The sequence below is a fragment of the Propithecus coquereli genome, unplaced genomic scaffold (genome assembly GCF_000956105.1).
Source record: "Propithecus coquereli isolate 6110/MARCELLA unplaced genomic scaffold, Pcoq_1.0 Scaffold29, whole genome shotgun sequence".
Taxonomy (NCBI): Eukaryota; Metazoa; Chordata; class Mammalia; order Primates; family Indriidae; genus Propithecus; species Propithecus coquereli.
Window position 1 is genome coordinate 1,871,063 of NW_012148507.1, and position 12,674 is coordinate 1,883,736.

At 49.5% G+C, this 12,674-nt stretch overlaps 1 protein-coding gene across 1 annotated transcript in view; it reads left to right on the top strand.

Annotated features, from left to right (window-relative positions):
- The first annotated feature begins 284 nt into the window (after window positions 1–284).
- The window catches only part of TRAM2 (translocation associated membrane protein 2), a 71,287-nt gene continuing 58,897 nt past the window's right edge, over window positions 285–12,674 (top strand). Inside the window, exon 1 of the mRNA XM_012648609.1 lies at window positions 285–551. Coding sequence (XP_012504063.1) covers window positions 432–551 — 120 coding nt within the window. The 5' untranslated portion in view covers window positions 285–431. The remainder of the gene's footprint in view (window positions 552–12,674) is intronic.

The window sequence follows — 12,674 nt, forward strand, 5'->3', positions numbered from 1 at the left end:
CCTCCTCCACGGCCTGCTCTCTCCGCGCGGGAGGCGGCCGAGCCCTGGGCACCGGGAATGCGGCCGGGCGCGGCGCGGGCGCGGGCGCGGGGCAAGCAGGACCCGGGCCACGCTCTCCACCCCCGCCCGCCCGCGCGCGCCCCGCGGCGAGAGGGTTAAGCGCGCAGGGGGCGGGGCCGGCGCGAGCCCTGCGCGCCGAGTGCGGGCCGCGGGTGGGGAGGGGGCTGCGGCCGGAGGCGGTTCCGGGCGGCGGGGGCGGGGGCAGGCGGAGGAAGGGGGCGGGGCCCAGAAGTTGTTCCGCGCTGGGCGGGCGGGCTGCTGGGCGAGCGGGCGGCGGGCCGGCGGGCGGACCGGGCCGGGGCTGGAGAAGTTTGCGCTGCGGCTCGTGAGCGCAGGGTGCGGGCCCCGCCGGCCGCTGCGCGCCCGCTGCCATGGCTTTCCGCAGGAGGACGAAAAGTTACCCGCTCTTCAGCCAGGAGTTCGTCATCCACAACCATGCGGACATCGGCTTCTGCCTGGTGCTCTGCGTCCTCATCGGGCTTATGTTCGAGGTGAGAGAGACTGGGGAGAGGGGTGCTGGAGGGACGCGCAGTGTCCCCTCTCGTGCGCCGCCCGGCATACCCCTGCAGGTCGCCCCGGGGTCCTCGTTTGAGCTGGGGAACCTGGCTGCCATGTACGTTATCTGCACCCGGGCTTTGTGCACCGTACCCCCTTTCCCCTGCTTTGTGCGCTGTACCCGCTGGCCTCTGCCCGGGTCAGCGCTGGCAGCACCCCTCGCTCCGCGCCGTGCCAGCCGTGCCATGCTCTGCCGCCCCCTTGGGCACCCACCGTATCCTGCAGCTCTTTCTGCAGCCCTTAAACCCAAGCCTGGCCTCGAACCAACCGCCGCGCTGCCACCCTGGCCTGACGCGTGGGGTTTCCTTTCTGGCGTCCGGGAGCCAAGCCCAGAGACTCCCAGACTCGCAGTCATTGCACAACCCCCCTACCCCCCCGCAGTGGTGGCTACTAGCTCTTCTGGGCTCTTCCAGTGGAGGAACCCTGACCCTTTTCCACTTCCCATCTGATTTTGTGGGTGTTTGCATCCTCAACTCTGGAACGTGCTGGGGTGTTCACGTGTGGCCCTGGCCCCATCCCAGCAGTAGCCTTCTGCTCTTCTCTTGTTCCCTCTTTTTTTGTTGTTCTGGCCTAAAGGACCAGTTTTTGAATACCTTTTATCAATCTGTGGACTGTGCCTTAGGATCCATCTGTGGTGGACCCAGAGCTTCACCCCCTTTATAGGGGCAAGGAGACGGACAGGGGTATCCTCTGCTTTTAGGGGAAAGGTGATCTTCTTATAGAGTAGGGGTGGGGGGCAGAGGATGGGATCCTACCCTGACAGCAATGCCCTGGTGCAGGCCTCCCGCAGCAGGAAGTTTTAGTAAGCCAACAAGGGGTCAGAATCCAAGGGGGCTGATGGAAAGGACTCCCTAGTCTTGCAGAGTGAGAAAACTGTGATATTCGAAAGTGGGAAGAACTGGAGGAACTGAGCATGGGTTTGCTGCGGCATATCTTGTCTCAAAATGAGATATGTGAATGACACTCCCCTCACCCTCACCATGGTCTCCTCTAGTTCCTCTGAGACATCTCCTTGTCCTCCCTTCTGGGTAGGGTTGCTTATCTGCATTCTCAGGGTTGGGTTAGGAAGCTGTAACCATTTATAAACTTCCCTGGAGATGGAGGATTCCTTGTGTGCCTAATTTCTCTTTCCTTGTCCTTCTGTCTCTTGGTTCCCTGTCTCTACGGGATGACAAGGGTCCTACTTGGCTGGTGAAGCTGCCCTCAAGCTGGGGACATTCTTGTGGTGGCCGAGTCGGGGTTGGCTATGTGAGTGTGTCCTTGGCTGGACCCTGGGGTCTGTAGGAAATAAACCTGGGACTAGGATCTGGGTCTCCACTCCATGTTTTGGTAGTGTTCCTTTGGTCCAGTCCCTCTCTCCTTCCTCCCACTCCCACAGCTCTCTCTGGTGGTATCCTGAATAGGGCCCGTCCAAGGCAGGGTCATCCCTGGGTTCCAGTTCATACCCTCTCACTAGTCTGACTGAAAACTGACTGCAGTCTCAGTTTCCCCATCATTAAAGAGGTTCGTAAAACCCGTCTTTCTCATGGGGCGATGGTAAGGTTTAACTGAGATCACGTCAGCAAAAACAGCTGTAACATCTCCTACCAACAGGAAAACCAGCCTCCTGCTCCTGGAGCCCTGTTATTATTTATCATAATAATAGCTTAAGAAAATAACAGAGAATTTGTTTTGCCCAGCCAGGACCCTGTTGTCTATTTGCCATCCTCTGTTCTAAGAGGCCTCCCACTGCCATGTCCCCAGTCTTGGAGGGTGTGGCTGGAAAGACACACATGACAGCTGTAAACCTCAAAGCCACATGCTCTGCAGCAGCCAAGTTTCTTATATAGCCTGTGGCTCTCTCTGTTGTATTTCTAGCATTTGCTAAGGTTTGTGGCTCTACCTGCTTTATCTTTGCTCAGAAACAGCTGCCTAGCTTTTGAGCTTGCTTCCTCTTTCCCTCCCTGCCTCTGTCTTGTGGAAACTCCTGTGCATTAAGCCTGCCACTCTGGGAGTTGAACAGTGCTAGGAGCCCTTACTCCCAGTACCTGATGGAGGAGAAAGGCCCAAGGTGAGAAAAACAAACAAAACTACGTCCCCTCTCCCTTAGGGTTGGACTGGCTTGTGTGGCAAGGGCCCTGGTTGAAACACTTGTGGGCCCCTTCTTCCCACCAACCCCACCACTTCTCAGACCCACAGGGCAAGCAGGGCAGGCATCTCCTTCTCTCAGAGGAGCTTTGTGCGGGGACGGGCAGTCTGTGCTGGTCTGGGAGGTAGAGGGCTTTGCCCCAAACCTCCACTCTTGTGTTCTTCTATGCTAGGCATGTGGTAGGTCCTCACTGTCTATACCCGCTGACTAACTCTTTACAGAGGTAGGTATTCCTGGTGGTGGTGGTTGGCGGAGTGGGGGTGTGTGTGTGGAACTCTGCTGCCCCTACCAAATGAGAGCAAAAACATCTGGATACTTCCAGGCAAAGAGCAAAAACATCTGGATACTTCCAGGGCCCTCAGAGAAACAAATGTGGGCATCTCCACACTACGAGTAAAACGGGGAGTTGCCTCAACCCAGCCCAGGACTTCCTAGATGTTACTCGGGCTCGTCTGGGTCCTCCCCTGGAGGTGTGTGGCGTGTGTGTGTGGGTATGTAGGGATGCATATGGTCTGGCGGAGGCTGCAGCTCGGGACTTAACACTTCTAGAAGTGAGGACAGGAGGTGCAAGCGGAAGGAGAAGGAGAAAGGGAGAGAGGACATTAGGCCCTTGGGGTTCTGACCTGGGCCAGGCTAGGATTCCTTCATTCAGAAGCTGAGCCAAGAAAACTCAGTTGTAATTCTTCCCACAAAGAGTGACTCCCCTGGCCACTCCTCCCTCTGGGGTCCCCTGCCCGGCCTCTGCCAGTGAGCTGGGTCCCTCTGTCCCCCAGCCCTCACCCAGGCAGCCGCAGCCCTTGCATCTCCACGTCATGCTTTCCTTGCTCCTCCCCAGCGCACTGGTCACCTCTTCAGCATGCAGGGGGCTTTCCTTTCCTCCTCAGGGACCCCAGGAAATTAGTTCTCTGTCCCCAGGGAGATGATGACCCTAAATTCCTTCCCTTGGGATCACTTCCTTTTGGGAACGCACATGTAATAAGATCATGTCCTCCCCAGCCCACCTCACCCACCCTCACCACCTCCCTTTTAGTTTAGTTTTGGGCCATCCTATTTCTAAGACAGGGGCAGGTTCTTCCCCCTGAACCCAGGTTTTCTCCCCATCGTATAGGCTGCTTGGAATAGAGGAGCTGCTCTGTGCGGCCACAGCACTTGGCTAAAAAATGTCAGGAATGTGGAACTTTATTTCCCCCCTCCTTCCTTTCCAGCTTTCTCTTTCTTAACTCTGCTTTCGGGAGAGGCGGCACAAGGGGAGTTTTCTACTCAGCTGTTGGTCCTTCAGTCCTTTCTTAGATGGAGTCTGGCCTGACCATCATTCAGGGTGTGGGCTGCTGGTTGGGGTGTGTGTGTGTCAGATTTGAAAGTAGCCCCCCCGTCGCCTTCCAGTGTCCCGTTCTGTGCCACGTTTCAAACTGAAACAGGCAGGAGAAGAGGAAAACTTAGCAAATGGAGAAAGGAAAAACGGGGTGCATGCAAGAGAGAGGAAGCAATTTATATACTACCTTTAAAATGTCATTTCAAGACAGAAACTTTTTTTTTTTTTTTAAGCTCATTTACAGGCTTTGCAGCTGCAATGAAATGTTTCTAAAATTCTGAGCCTGTCATTTGTTGGTTTGGTTTCTGTCTGGTCTGTGACGACTTAAGGGTTTAAGCCCCAGAGGGGTTCCTGGTAGTGGCTGGTTTTTGCTTTTTAGTTGTTTTGGAGACAGATGTGGCAGATCTACCTTTTCTCCAGGAATAACCGTCCCTGTTCCTGACGCTGTGATTGACTTGTCAGCATGAAATGTTTGCAGTGTATGCAGTGGGAGCCCACTGTGGCACAGCCTGCCAGGCCATAGGTTCCATGGCACCAATTCATATCCTCCCAGACATACCTGTAGGCATTGTAAGCCGAAATGTTGGCATTGTAAAACAATTCTGCATCTGTTTTGTTAATAGAAAGAAGTAGATAAATGGCACTAGACATACATCTGTGGACATGGGTCATTTTTCTTTGACTAACTTATCATGAGCTTTTGAAGAAGTTTCTTTGCCAGTTTTTATAGTTCCTGACTTTACGCATCTCCCACTTTAGCCTTTGACGTAATCCATCAATGGTGTTCTAGAGAAGTTAGTCAGAAGAAACCGAGAGGGGGGTGTCACTTATTCTCTTGAGCCCCCTTGTTCTGCGGTTGGATTTTTACGTGCATGGCTCAGTGATTTGAGCAGCAGAGCAGAAATTTGCAGCCGCATTTTCTACTGGTCAAGCCTCAGAGGTAACACTATCCTATGGGATGTAAGGACACACTGGTCATTCCTATTTCTTCCCTTTGCAAAAACGTTATATTCAGAGAAGTGGCATTAAAAATACCCAGCACTGTGTCTGGCACACGGGCACTTAATTGATGGTCTCAACAGCTCCACCGATGACTGTTGCCGTCGGCTTTGTGTTGGATCTGTAAGTCAACCTTCCACGCACTGGGCATCCTGGCTGGATTTCGTTGTAGAGACGACATGTTTTGGGATGGAGACCTTTCCCCCAAGTGCTCCAGTGCTCGCCATCTGCTGTCCAAATGGACCGATGTCTACCCCAGGACCCTCCTTTCCCACAGAAACTTGTGGTGTGGCTGCTCCACGGAGAACATCTGCTTTCTCTTCTACATCCCTCTTATCAGAACATGGGCCGTGGGTACTGGAGGGTCTTAGGGCTGCCACTGTCAGCTTTGTGGAGAAGTAAAAACCGCAAGGAGACTGCCCGGCCAGTTAAATAGGTACCACTGTTCTCTTGCTTGCTCTGTTGTCTGAACCCTCAGTCGCTCATTTCTTGGGGGCACTGTCCAGACCGGTCACAACAGAGCGCCTTAGTCCTGACTGTTTGTAGAATAACATGTGTTGCTATGGTGAAAGCTTCACTCTGGCAGGCATGAGCTCCTTTTTGATCTGCTGCTTCGTGGGCAGGGGCCCCAGAAATCACTCTGTGGCATAGCTGATGTACCTCTCATTCCCACCCTGATAAATGACGAAGCCAGAGAGGGTCGATAAGAGCGGATTAGAGTTCCCAAACTGCAGAAGTGCTTTCTAATCAGCGAGAGCACTATTAGCAGGCTTTGGTGGGAAACTTTACTGATAGTATCTCTTAACCTTTTTATCGAGCTCTGCGTATCTGGTATCCATTGGTAGCTAATGGTTAAAGAAAGGGAAAAAGAAAAAGAAAACAGTAAAACTACTAACATGGGTCCTGAACAGCCCCTCTTATTTCCTGAGCAGACCTTTATCTTTTATACATTCTATTACTTTGCCTTGATATACCTCTACTGTCTCAAATGTCCCACAGTAGAGGAGAACCAAACCTAATTTAGTCACAGCTGGTTGACGTTGCACGTTAACTGTGTGGTTTACAGAGCTTTGCAAGTGAGTCTTGCAAAGAGTGCTTGCTTTTCAGCTGGGGCAATGGAGCCAGATTATGAGTGGGGGGCTTGAGGTCTTTGGAGCCCTCTGTTGAGTTTGTAGGAGCCTAGTGTTGGGAGAGGGGCTGCTCCGTGGCTCTCTCCACCGAGCCACGTTGCCGCTTGCCGGCTTCCCCCGTTTGTCTGGAGGGGTTGGCAGCACTTTACATCTGTGAAATGCTTGACTAGCCTCACCCTGTAATCGGGATGGTTTATGGAGGTTGTCATACCCATCTAGAGCCTGGCTTCTAGAGGAGAGGCTTGGCCAAGCACCATCCACCCCGAGTTAGAGTCAGAGCCAAAATAAGAATTCTGCAACGTCTGGCTCACATTTAGAGCTCAGCCTTGATGCTTCCACAAATGGGGCGTCTATGGAATGTAGCCACAGGCTGCTTTATTTTTCTTTGTCTGAGTGGAATCTGTTTATTACCTGAAAGTAATGTCTGTGGGTCCTTGTTCCACTTGGAGGCTTTTCTGCCTGGAACAGTCATTGAAATTTGCATCTCCCTGAAAGAGACTACAGAGAAGGACCCAAATGTGTGTGTGTATCACATGTGAACACAGGCAAATGGGTAGAAGCTTCCACTACTATTAAAGTTACTGCTTCCTGCTACCCAACATCGGTGTAAGAAAAGATGTTTCTGGCTGTTATATCTTCACTGCCTGTATCATCAAGTTAATATTATAGCCGTAGCTCAAGAGTATATCATATTTTACAAGTTTAAGACCTTAGGGGGAACCTAGGAAGTCCTCTGCTGTGTTTCTCTACAAAAGAAATCCTCTACAAAAGAAGAAAGTAAGACCCACAGAAGCTGGGAGATTTGCCCACACAGTAAAGTGAATTTTTGGCAAAACTGAGGCTTTAACCCATGTCTTCTGACTCATCTCTGGTGTGTCTTCTACACCTCTGCCCACTGGAATTCTAGACTGTACCTCTGAATACCAATGTATATGCAGAAGTCTTGAAATTGAGTGCTATGTTCTTTGATTTGGCAGTTGTTTCTGTAGTGCCTGAGTACCTGCTTTGTGCCTGTGTTGAGCACTGGGAGTGCAGAGATGAACAGGTAGGGTCCCTGTCCTCAAAGAGGTCACAGTGTGGTAGCTTAAAGCTAATACGCTATCTGTGGATAGGAGTCAGGTCTTGAACTTGATGTGAGTGGCAGGTGCGACTTCAGACTGTTGGGTCTCAACCTCCAGCCATTGCTCTTGGTGGAAGGGTGGTTTATTAAACTGAGACGTCACACCCTGCATGTAGGGTGGTCAATATTCAGAGAAGAGTGGTGGTCACTCCTAGGTACCTTGTGAGGCACAGCTGGTATCCTTATATGTACAATACTGCGTAAAGGCAGTCTGTTTGGGCTGCTATAACAAAAATACCTTAGATTTGGTGGCTTAAGCAACCCACATGCATTTCTCACAGTTTCAAAGGCTAGGCAAGTCTAAGATCAAGGTGCTGGCGGATTTGGTGTCTGGTGAGGGTCCACTTCCTGGTTCATAGACATAGACAGTCGTCTCCTCTCTGTGTCCTCACATGGCAGAATGTGGAGGGTGGAGGAGAGAAAGAGAGAGGGCGAGCTATCTCATGGGTCTCTTTTATAAGGGCACTAATCCCATTCATGAGGACTATAGCCCCATGACCTAATCACCTCCCCAAGTCTCCACCTCCTAATATCATCACATTGAGGGTCAGGATTTCACCGTAGGAATTTTGGGGGGATATAACATTCCGTCCAATACAGGCAGAGTGTGTGTGTGTGTGTGTGTGTGTGTGTGTGTGTGTGTATGTATATATGCAAGTGCAATTTCTAGTACTGGGAGGCTTATACTGAGTTAGGAAAACTCTTCCATATGGTTTCTTAAGACTTTAAGGGTCAAACTCCAACATGGTCTGTAAGGTTCCTTTTGGGTTGGTGGAGGTGATGATCTTACCTGCGGTGGGAAGGGTGCAATCCTCTGAGCCTCAGGTGCCCTGCATTTAAAAATAGGGAGAAAACTTCTTAAAGTTCATGAATTTTGCAAGGACACATTATTGCTCGTTTTATCAGTTTGTTCCTTCATCTTTTTTTATAAAGATGTAGATACTCTCTCTTAGGAAGTATTTCATTTTTTCTTTTTACAGAGAATTTTAAAAAAAGATGGTGGAGTGGTCTACCACCATCATGAAGACTTCCACAGCTTTGGAGAGGGAGAAGGATGTACCTACCTCAGGACAAATAATTGCATGGTTTAGGCAATTACACCCCTGTTTCCTCTGTTGACTTCCACCCCCTTGCTTCAGGGAATGTCCAGGACCATGCTAGTTGGTCAGTAAGGGTTCATGGCCTGGTCAGTGTGCTGGGGTGGTGCTGGACTCTATGGAGAGAGAGCACTGAGGGTCAGTGGGAACGTGGCTTAGGCTTAGGGTTAGAGGTGCTGGGGATGTGTTATCAGCTTCTTTCCTGAGAATTGAGAGCAGTCTGGGAGCTCTTGACCTGATGGAGCAATCCTGGGATAAACAGGCCTTCCCTCCAGCAATTCCTGGAGTCCTGCAGGAAGTCGTGGGGCCTGCTTCACAATGCCCGGTTTCCTGCAGAGAAGAATTCCTCAGAACTTGGAGCAGAATTGGAACTTTTCAGACCTGATGCTTCTGGAGTTTAGAGTGTGTTTTTAGTTTGTAGTCTGACTTCGTACTGGATCAACTTTTGACCTTGATGGGTAAGGAATAACTTCTTTGTATGGATTTTGTGACTGTTTGGAAGAGGGAAGTTGAAATGAAAAGTTACAGGTGGTAGTTCATTTTTTTTTTTAATAGCAGTTTGGGTTCTGGTTTGGGCATGAAGGCTAGAACATGTGCTCCTCTTCCAGAGTCCTCAGGTATGAGCTATGGCTGGTGCCCATGGAGGGCCTGCAGCAGGCAGGTGTGCGGTAGGAGGGGTGAGGACCAGGCCTGCATCCTTCCATTAGGTAGCTGTGTGGACCACACAAGACCATTCACTGTGCTAGACCCCACTTGCTTCATGGGTGTGTTGACTGTCCGGTAGCTCAATCATGCCTTCGTACCACAGGCATGCAGAACAGGGCTGGGTAATGTGTATAAAACTTAAGTTGCCCATCAGAAATTGGAAGGAGAATGAAGGAAGCACCTTCCCCCACCTGCACAGATTTAGGAATAGTAACTACAGTAACTTTGTGCCTCTATTAGGTTAGTGGGCTCAGTTTCTAATCTTGGTTTCATTTCTTATTTGAGTCGAAATCAGATTCTAGCCTAAATTTGGGTTTGGCATCTAATATGGCTTAGCAGAACCCATGGTAGGGAAGGAGAAAAATCCATGTATAAGAAAGAAGTCCTTGTCTGGGCTTGGCTTTGTGACTTTCATGTCAGAGGCCCTGTGGCCTCTCCAAGGCTGACCAGGAGACCTAGGAAGAGCAAGACGTAGTCCCTAACCCTGGCAGCGTGGCTCATGCCCTCTGCTCTGCCAAGTCCGGTTGTATCACACCAGTCCTGAGTGTGGTCTGGGACCCTGGGCTTGAGAGAGCGTTTCCATATTCAGTGATACGCTCATCACATAGACACATCTGTGGCTTGTTATTGTTGTTTTTTTTCAGGTCAATAGGGTGACCCTAGTGTCTGAACCTGACCTATGATCTGCCACCATGCCCCCAACAGAGCTCTAATTAATACTGTTATTCTGCAAGTTCCCACTTCCTCTAGCTGGCCTCTTCACCTGCTCTGACCAAAAATGGCATGCTTCTTGCCTCAGAATAATGGGGATGGATTAAAAGCAGCACAGGAGAGGAGAAAGTGTTGTACAGAGATGCATCTGTACTTAATCACATTCTTTTGAAGCCTAGTTTCAAGTAGGAATTATCCATTATAATTAATGTTTGACACACTTTTTACAGCTCACACCTGTGCCGTCCAGTGCGGTAGCTATTAGCTGCATTTGGCTGTTTAAATGTAAATTCATTAAAATAAAAATGAAATAAAAAATTCAGTTTCTCAGTTTGTTACACTAACCACATTTCAAGGGCTCAGTCGTGTGGATATAGAACATTTTGATTATTTAGAAAGTTCTCTTGAATAGTGGTGGTTTGCACATTGCTTTATGAGTTTGCTTTTTTGTTTTTGTAGTAATAAATAGTAAGAGGTCATTGTGGTGTGGTTATGTTAGGAAACCATCAGAGGCTGTGGATTGCCATGGTCAGGGTCATGGCCTTAGATTTAGACTGGCTAAGTTTGAATTCTGCTTTTCTACCTCCTAGCAGTGCCATCTAGGCAAATTATTTAACCTCTCTGTGCCTCAGTTTCCTCATCAGTAAAATGGGGATAATAATACATCATAGAGTTGCAGGGAGAATTGGAAATATTAGTATAAATACAGCACTTAGGAGAGGGCTTGGTATAGGATAAGAGCCCAATCCATGTTATTTATTGTTATCACATTCAGAAAGTATTGGTGTGATACCTTGACTGTGTGAATCTCTTCTTTGTGGCTGCCACATCTGTTTGCGACATAGCTGAGAACTAGGATGCAGGCTGGAGCAGCCCTATGGTGGCTGCAACCCTGGGTCATGATGCCATGTTCTCTGCACCCAGGCTAGCTCTCAGGCCATGGTTCAAAGCCCACTACAGGTACTTACATGCAGTTATGTGAAGCTTGTATTCTGTTTCCCAAGCTTGCAAGAGAAGAAGAGGCTGGGGTAGGTAGACTGGTAGTAGCCGGCAGCTGGGAGGTAGGTTGTCCATTATAAGAAATGAAAAAAAAAAAACAACCAAAAAAAACCATGACTACCTGGTGTCATTTAGTATATGAGCAAACAGCTTCAGTAGATTTTGAGGTTATTAAGATAGATAGTACAGCACTGTACTTGATCGTAATGGTGACCCTGTAGGTCCATGAAAAACTAAAGGGTATGCAGTATACTCATATAGGTTTTTAGAAAGATGTTCATCCACAGTGATTTATGTCAAAGTTTTAAACCCAAATCTGTGACAGTAAGGAAAAGTTGGCTATCCAGGCTGATTCATCCCCAGAAATTTCTGGAGTGCTACAGTATTATAGCCTTGAAGTAAAAAGCAAAGTTGGTCTGCTGTATAGTACATTTTAATACCGTAGAAATGTAAAAGAAGCATTTTTGGCATTCTTATCACCCAGCCTGGGAAATATCCTCATTCAACCCTATTCAACCATCCAGCCATTTGATTTAAAAAAAAGAAAATCATTCAGCAAGGACACCTACTCTGTGCTGGACACTGAGATCTGAAAGGAAGCCAGCTAACATATTTGTTGACGCAGCTCATTCTACCTTGCTGATTTTCGGAACTTCAGAAAGAAGAGAATGTGATGCTTCTTGTCCACTCTTCCTTGAGTTTCTTGGGTCCAGGTAACTCCAAGCATAACAATTATGGCCTTGTCAGATTGTCACTGACCACGTACCACACCTTTAGCCTGCAGCTGTGGTGAAGCCAAGTGTAACTTGACCGATGTTGCTGGCCTCTCAGTCCCACCAGTTGGGTTGTTGCTCATGTGGCCCAAGGGTTGTGAGTCTTGCCTCTCGTTCTGCAAATGCTGGTTAACCAGTGCTTTTGTGTTAGCCATGTTCTGGATGCTGGGAAGACAGAGGGAAAGGACATATTGTCTAATCACAAGGAACTTAGCATCTAGTAAGGGAGACAGATTAAGACAGATTAAAGAAGACAAGCATAGTCACTTGGTGATGAGTACTCTGGTTGAGCTGCCATGTTGGTCTTCTGGTCTAGCACACAGTGGTAAGTAGTGGTCTATTAGAGCTGTGGTCCCCAACCCACGGGCTGCCATTCGTCACTGCCTGAGCTCTGCACCATCCCCACCCCACCCACCACACCCCACCCCGAGTCCGTGGAAAAATTGTCTTCCATGAAACCAGTCCCTGGTGCCAGGTTGGGACCACTGTACTAAAGGGGATGCTTTGGGAACATGGAGGGGGGCTCCCCCCCAGCTTAGTGTGTCCTTGTGTAGACAGAGATGAGCTGGTGTGGAGCATCATAGGATGCCCTGGAAGTGGGGCAAAATGGGGAAAAGGAGACAAGAGGGGAGGTGGGGCCAGAGCACCAAAGGCCCCTTAGGGCATGCCACAGAGTTGAGACTTTATCCTGGAGGTAATGGGGAGCCTTTGAAGAGTTTTAGGGAGGATGGTGATGTGATGAGGCTGCTCTGGAGACTCTCTGGGAGTGGTTTAGAGGACGAGATTAGAGATGGGGAGTCGGATCAGCAGGCAGGGGCACCAGTTCACTTGAGAACTTCCACCTGGGGAAATTTCAGTCTCAACCCCCACCCAGGAAGTAAGCCCCGAGGAGCAGGCAGGACCCACACACCTGAACTCTCTCTGGTGTTGATTCAGACTTCAGGAACTGTAAGGTCTCTCCCAGCTCTCTTTGCCATGCATTTCATGTGACACGGGCCAGCAGCAAGGCAGTTGTGTGGAGCTGGCAAGGACAGTTAAAGCCAGGAAAGAGAAACAGCTTTTCCCTAGACCTTATTATAACCCCG